This window comes from Amia ocellicauda, chromosome 6 (assembly GCF_036373705.1).
Source record: "Amia ocellicauda isolate fAmiCal2 chromosome 6, fAmiCal2.hap1, whole genome shotgun sequence".
NCBI classification, from domain to species: domain Eukaryota; kingdom Metazoa; phylum Chordata; class Actinopteri; order Amiiformes; family Amiidae; genus Amia; species Amia ocellicauda.
In genome coordinates this window covers 15,363,547-15,371,767 of record NC_089855.1, presented here as the reverse complement: position 1 = coordinate 15,371,767, position 8,221 = coordinate 15,363,547, and the positions used below count along the sequence as shown (strand labels likewise).

General features: G+C 38.5%; 1 protein-coding gene across 1 annotated transcript in view; it reads left to right on the top strand.

Annotated features, from left to right (window-relative positions):
• The first annotated feature begins 412 nt into the window (after positions 1-412).
• Positions 413-8,221, top strand: part of me3 (malic enzyme 3, NADP(+)-dependent, mitochondrial) — a 51,005-nt gene continuing 43,196 nt past the window's right edge. Inside the window, exons 1-2 of the mRNA XM_066706284.1 lie at positions 413-716; positions 1,090-1,325. Coding sequence (XP_066562381.1) covers positions 1,095-1,325 — 231 coding nt within the window. The 5' untranslated portion in view covers positions 413-716; positions 1,090-1,094. The remainder of the gene's footprint in view (positions 717-1,089; positions 1,326-8,221) is intronic.

The following is an 8,221-nucleotide window of genomic DNA, read 5'->3' as shown; positions in this document are numbered from 1 at the left end:
ATACACAAAGATACATATAAATACAGGGATACATACACAACACAAGTAATTAGAATATAATATTAATATTGACATCAGCATACATAATTAATTAATTTTGCTATTTCAATAAAAAAATGAAAATAGCGCTGAAAAACGTTTTATTTTTTAATTCACATGATCAGTTTATGTACTTTAAGACGAGATGATTCTGAAAAGAAATACATTTTTGATTACTTTTTCCTTTTCCTATATGCAGTTTTGCGGGCAGGATTTCTTCTCTACAAAATTTCAATATATACATATATTCTAGCTAAAACTAAATGCAATTTAAATATGAACATGTTGTGCGTCTGCGCGTCTTTTGCTTGGGCGAAGGAGTGACGTCATGACGCAGGCTGCATCGAACGTAGCTCGAACGTACCCCTCACTGTGTCTTCCGGGATCTCCCAGGCGGGCAGAAGGGGTGAGCATCGTTCCCCTTTTGTTGGCTGTCCCGTTTAGACCTGAGTACCAGCCATGCCTTATTCACTCGAGTACTCATTGGAGGCCCTTTGAGAAAAAGGCGGGCCGTCAGGAGGAGCCAGGGAAGAGAAAGTGTGTGTCAATGTCATACTGAAACAACCCTGCATCAGCTGTTTCTGCAGATACTGCATATCCACAGATAAGCCCGGCGGCGAGTAGATCGATATAGACGTCGCCAACACCCGGCTCAGTTCGCCAGACGGATTTTTCAGGTACGCAGTTTTTCGGGGAATTGAATAAAAATGTAATACGGGTTCACTGCTTTAAAGCCATTGTTCTTTCCGCTGCGTCTGCGTCTGCTTCAGCTGATATCCTTTTTAAAACATGGATGCTCACACAGATATTGAATTGTACATGCCGTTTGCCAACCTGTTGTGTGTGTTGCCGCTGTGTGAGATATACCCCCGATTGACCAGTGTTTAGGCCGCAGCGTTGTTGTTTTAGTGCTGGAGCGCCAAACATGTGGCTGGGGATAAACACGACTTAACATTGTAATTTTGATTTGGATTGCTGTTTAACACCAGCATTTCCCTTCGAACTGTGAAGCATATCTTTATGGTTTCTTCCATCTTTCTTTTCTTGCAGGAACTATGAACACAATGCCAAGCAAGAGCATGCTGTCATTCTGCAGAAACGCAACGAATAGCATTAAGAAAATCATCTCCAGTAGCACAGGTGTACCTTTAGTAGCATCTAGTCCTAGAGCCTGCTGGGCTGCAGTTAGGGTCTGCCACTCTGGCCCGGGTCACACTAACACCAGCAGATCAGTCAGCACCAAGAGAAGGGGCTATGACATCACAAGAAACCCCCACTTGAATAAGGTAAAGCCCAGCACGAACAAGTGACTTTACACCAATGCAAGACATATAAAACTGGCCTGAACAGATATACTTTTGGTCTTTGACATAGGTTACCGATTTGCATTTGCTTACGCCATCTTATTTGTACATGCATTTACATTTGTGACATGTTTGCAATTACACATGCATCTTGTTCTGTGGCTTTTATAGCAGTTTCTACACATCTGATTTGTTTTGTAAACTAAGTCGTTGACAGTATTAGCCTGTGTAAGGTTTCATTTCCTCTGAGGACAGTTGGCATTTGCAGTCATGTTTTTCTGAATGGACTGCAAAATAAAGATCTGTAGTGCCAAGTATTAAAATAAAAGGAATTAGGACTCGTAATATACAGCAGTTAGAGCCATTTGTATTACCTTATTATGAGTAGCATGAATGTGCACAGACAGAGATGGATTTATACCAGTAAAATATAGTTATTTTATTTTTATGCTTTATTGCTACAGTTTATAAAATTGCAGCATCTTATACATATAATTGTATATAATAGCTTCAAATTGCTCTACATCCCTAAAGTGAATTACCTAAATTTGCACTCTACAATTAGGCCTACATTTAAATATATAGCCTCTCAGATGGTAAAACATGACATTGTTTATTGAACTGAAGAACAAAGTCTTCAACATTATTATTATTATTATTGAATTACCTTATTTATACATGTACATTAATGCAACCAGGCCCTATAAAAACAAAAACAATAGCCTAAACATCTTCATTTGAGCATAGAAAGTTTGAGCAAACATATTATAGTGTTTTTGTAATAATGATTTAGCAGTTGAATTTAATGTAGGTCATATTCACACCTAGGTTTTGATGTGTGTGAATTGCGCACGTAGCACCTTCTGTAATCAGAACTATAAAAAGGATCAAAGGTTCAGCAAATAAAATATAATTTCTTTCAGGGTTGCTGCTTTCCGTACGCGTTTTAATTGCTGGAAGCAAACTTTCGTCTTGCAATAATAGCCTCTGTGTATGTAGTATTTATTGGAAATAACCTTATTTTTTTTTTTGGTGCATTAATTTAAAGCAAACTCAAGACAGGACTATAATGAAAATAAAACACATCTGTCATATATTAATTTGTATTCAGATCATCAAAGACTCTTACAACCAACTGATAAAGTGGAAGTACAGTAATGGAAGAACAGTGACTATCATGGGTAAATGGTCTATGTGACTCCACTGCATTCTCCCAGGCCTTTTGTAATACTGAAGGCTGTATTGTTTCAAGATAGTAATTTCTTCAAGGTTTGCCTCGTGTTTTACCACAGTAAAATGAAACAATCAACCTGAAACAATGACTCCTCGAATAAGCCTAAGTCCTTCTTCTAAGCACTTCTTTGTGTCTTATGCACTTCAGTCCAATATAAGTAAGATCTGTGGAACTGAGGAAACAGTTTAGGTGGCCTAATTCGTGTCTTTCTGTTATATTTTGGATTTAGTGATAATACTACATCCTTGCCAGAATAAACAGATAGTGTGTTTGGAGAAACTGATAACACATTTGAATGAGTTTACAGAACAAACATAACCTTGATGATCCCTGGCAAAGTTATTAAATGCCATACACCAATTTTAAAACCCTTTCTATACATAAAAGATTTTTAAGCAGGTTAGCTTGAAGAAACTGAGTTGCAATTGAGTTGTCAACATTTAGCTGTGTGCTGCAGGAGTTGCTGTTTATTTTTTTCAGAGCATAGCAGTGTTTCTGTTCAATTCTGGTAATTAATTAAAAAGTTATCTTGAGACCCATAACAATACAGGTTTTCTTTGAGAGTTTATCGACCTGATTCTATGAGATTAAAAATTGCCTGATAGCCTTATTTCTCATTATTGATTTTTTTTCTCCCGAAGAGATGGAAAACTGAGCTGCAGTGAGTGGTAAAGATGTGAAGCACTAATAAGTGAGTCATTAATTAGATGCAAGGAACTTTTCTCAGATTCTCTCTGAATGGCAATGTGTCTTTAACACATTGTGACATATATGTTCTTACCAAAACAGAATTGTGAGAAAAATGTTTGTGATCATGGCTCCTTTCTATTAATGAACATAAAGTGCAAATTATATCAGATGGCCACAGTAGTAATTAGGCAAACCAAAAGAAAATGTTCAGTTTGTCATTAAATAAGTTTCCTGCAGGATGGGTAATTGATGGAACTGCTCCTCTGCACTGCAGCATTTCCTGTTTTGCCACCGCACACCTGCATATCATATTCAGAGGTCAGCACACAGAACCCGGTTTCACTTCTGTTTCCAAACACTATGATGATGATGGCTCTGGAATTTTTCTTTTCAACTGAATGATTTATAATGAACATGGCCCTTTCACTGTTCCTCCATATATAGGTCTAGATTTCCAAGTTCTCAAGATCCTTTTATTAGATAGTATGTCACAGCAGGAAATCCTGGGACTTGTTTTTTCTTAGTCAGCATACACAGCAATATGCTGCTCTTGGTGACTAATTTATTCCAGTGAAGTATGTGCTGCTGTGATAAACAGCATAATATGTGGAATAACCATAATTCATTTCAGGTACAGCTAACATTTAAGGCAAAAGGGAATTGCAGGATGCTTTGGTTAATATAGAATTGGATGTATTGATACATAATGCTAGCTTTTGTTAAGATTGGGGTTGCTTTCCTACTGACTTAGGGTGTAGATTTGTATGGGCCCAGCTTGACATTTTGGCATTGTCTAGGTCTGAGGTTCAGGCTGCTGTTAGGGTATGTGGTAGGTATCTCATGGACGTAACGTGATTGTTAAGTTTGAATTAAGGATATAGATGAAGGTTGAAATGGTCTAAAGGTTGCGTTTTGTTACATTTTGCTCTGAGCTAGGATTAGGGTTGGTTAGAGTTAGAGTGAGGCTAATTAATTGCCATGCTTGAATATTACAAGAGACTGTTTTATATTGAAATGGTCCACTCCAGCCTTACTCACCTGATGGGTTGCGGGAATTTAAACGTTAAAGAGGGATGATTCTCCTCCTACAAAATGTTGATGATACCCAAGTTCTGGCATGATGAGTGATAGGGTTTTACTGCTAGGTTGACATTAATGTCTTGCAAATCATGATTAATTGTCTTCTAATATAACCCTTTTGTGTCTTTTTATAAATGTTTTTCCATGAGTCAGTCTTGGGGAAACACTTTATGGAGTCCTTGAACTGATGTGTGACTGTTTCCTGTACACAAGTAGAAAGGCTAAGCACAGCCTCTGTCAGCAAGACTAAGGGGAAGCAGCTCTACCTGTGATTTCCTCTACTGCACTTTTTAATAATTAAAACTGCCGCTGTTATAACATTAATTAATTACCACTAATTGTTTGTCAAGAAGCATTAATTGATTCATTAAGGTTCCACTTCCTGCTAGCCATCTGTAAAAGATTAAATCCACAAGTTTGAGATAAACTTGAGAATTCATGAATGATTCAAAGGGTTTGGAACAATGCGGCCACCCGTCTCAGTGGTCCTGTCATTCGTATCCTGATTCAGCTCATTAACCAGTGCTTCTCACTAAGTGTTTGTGATAACCTGCAGTTCAGCAGTGTCTAGATTTTATCTGACTTGTTTTTGGCATAAGGGGTTTCATTTGAACACTTCTTATCATGCTGTGATCCAGAAATAAACCTTTTGGCTTGTCATGTTTTACCATTGATACTGTAAAAGAAATCTGATCCCAGAGTCAGGTTATTGCTTAGTATGAACTTATCCATGTTTGTTCCTGGGTAAAGCCAACCTATGCATGTGTATGCTTCACCTTTGTTATTCAGGCTGCGCACCAAGAGGAGTTGTTACCATGGGCTGTAGGACAGATGACTTGCATTAACGGTCATTTGTACAGTCTCTCACCCAACTGCTTTTCACACTGTTCCATCCATTCCCCTCACAAGATTGATTGCAAAGTATTTTTTCCTTAAATGAATCATTGCATAAAGAGTTCCAGGCAGCGTGTTTGACTGTGTCCAGTGAATTACATGGAAATACACTGTGACATTTCACTGCAGTACTACTCCATTTCTGTGGATTTGGGGGAAGAAAAACAAGACTCTAATTTCAGTGTTACAGTAGAATTTAACCGACCAAAGGGCAGTGATTAATAATGTTTCTTGGACAGGATGTTCAGAAGTGTAAATAGCATGTGAATTCTCAGGATTACAGATCCAGTATGTACACTATATGATTGCTTTAATCCCAGTTTGATGAAAAGCAAAGATCAACTGGTGCCCTTTCCCATCTTATCTGTAGTTATAGTCTGGCTTCAGTGACCCTACCTCCCCTGGAGTGAGCTGTTCACTTTTGATGAAGGGGCACACAACAGAAACGGAAGTGAAAAGTTCCACCCCTGAAGGAAGGAAGAGCCCTCATTGTTTCTTTGCGTGTACCTTACAATAATATCACAGCAGGTGTCATAATATTTGAAATATGCCTGGTACCATTCCAAGGAACACTGATGGTGATGGAGTCTGGCAGTGGGAAAATCCTCACCTGCTGTATAATTTTCACAGTTTCCCAGGCTGATTAGATCACCCTCTTTCCCTCGGACTCGGTGTGTGAGGGTGATGGACTGACCGCAGGGAAGCGACTACTTACACGCACTCAAATATGGGATTACTATGGAAACTGGTCACCAAAGAGGAAGTATTATATTCTGTGAGTTAAAAGCAATCCACTGTTTATGTATTTAATTTATTTCAAATTTCCTGCAAGAAAAGCCCTTAGGGTTGACTAATTTTTCCTCAGTGTAGGGGTTTCCAGTATTATTTTAGTGCAATACATATCCTCTGATTGTGTGCAACTGATTGCTTGATGCTAGGTGCGTCATCATGATATCTGTTTGAGCTGTGATATTTCTTGATCAAAATGAGTTGGGCAGGGCAGTACTTTAAGTTTAAAATAAAGAATTTGCACCTTTCCCACACAAATTAATTTGCGTGAGACAAAATACTTTTTTTCTTTTTGTTTTGGATATGGGCCAAGAATGTGTGATCAGTTCCAAGAGTATTGTGCTTCTGGTTAATATTCTGTAGGTATAGTTCTGTGTAGTGATGTGCAACTTTAAATCATGTTGTGAATTGTATGTCATTTTTAGGACAGGCTACATATATGCCAGGAAATGGCTTATTAAATAGGATTTAAAGGGATCCTCCTGGAGTACTGCTCCTACTGCTCCAGAGGGACACCAATAATGCAAGTGCTGCATGTTCAGAACAGTGACCTTATTAGATTAATTTTATTGAAAAGCACAGTGCAGAAGTGAATTTGATATTGCATGAATAACATTGGACAGAGGTTGGGGAAATGGGAGTTTTAGTACTTATTGCTTTTTCCCAGTAGTGAGACATTATGATTTTTATTTTCTGTTTCAGATCACCTGGCCCCCCTTAGTGCTTCCCCGTAGTTGTTTCTTGTGTGTTTGTTGTTTATTGTGCATGCTGTCTAGCACAGTAATTCCCACAAACCTGCGGTGGCATTAAAAAGCACTCGCCATAAAAGTAGCTATGAGTGTGGATGACCCAGCTTAACCCTCTCTGAGGCAGCTAGGCCGATATTAATAAATAAATACAGTGTCCGTACACAGAACGCATAGGAATAACTAGTACAGCAGGCATTGCTACGTGCTGTGCAGCTGGTCAGGACACATGTGAGGCAGGGGTGTGTGGTCAGTGTGCAACTCGATTGGGTGGAAATAAATAGAGGCTGTGGGATTGCGTTTCTCACGGCTCCATTCCAAAGCGGACCCTGGCCAATATTGCATTTCTGTATTTATAGCTGGTGCTTCTGTGATGCCAGTCCTGAAAATTGTGCGTGATACCCTGAGGTCAGATGTTGCCCTTGAATGAGGGAGCTGTCACCTGCTTTTGATGACATCATAACGCCCTCCACCAAAACAAATTAAAATATATTTCTGGCAACATAAGCTTATTTCCACGTACCTCCAGCATTTGGCATTGGGAAGCATAATTATGATTCTAGAAAAGAAGCCTTAATTATTGCTCTGAAATAGATGATACTGTTTACTGTTAAGTGTAAGAGCTCTTCAGCAAACTACAATTGGAGCACTTTTTTTGCATGAAGTCAATGTTGATTAAAAAAAATCAACAAGTACAAAAACGTACAACAACATCTCTCAACAGATATAAAGGCATTCAAAATCCAAAGTGCTGCCTTTAACACCTTAGGCTCAATGTGGCTTTATTGGACTGGAACATTTCAACATATTCCAGACACCCTAGCCTTTTCCAGAGATGGATATCAGCTGGTAGGTGGGAGATCTAATTTGCAAGGCAAGGCTCCTGAGCAGGAAGTGAAGCTATTATGATGACTGTTATTCTTCAGAAGGTTCAGTCTTTTAAAACAGTGTCATTTACCTGCAAGATACTGTGGTGTTCGTTCATGCTGGTACCCACAGCATCATTTAATTGAGGCTATGAAAGGAATTTGCAACGGTTGTTTTCGTGAAGTTCATCTAATGAGAGAATTTCAGGAACCAACAAACTATGAACTACCTCATTTGGACTGACATAGATGTGGATATTCCAGTAGCTTTAAAAACACACCAATACATCAGTATGTTGTTTCATCAACGGATATGTTGTTTTTGTTGTACTGCTACGCTTGGTTTGCAGTTTGTTTTATTCTGCTTTCTTTCATCAGTATGGCATTTTCTTTATTTTTCATTGATGTTTCTTTGAAAATCATACACACGTTGCAATTCATGAAACAAATTTGTGGAAGCAAAATGTTTTATAGTGAACTGTAGATTAAGAAAACTGTACCCAGATAGGAACAAAAGAAAGTGATCTGAAATGCCTGCGCATACACATTGACCCAAGATGCATACTCATCTTGTTTTCA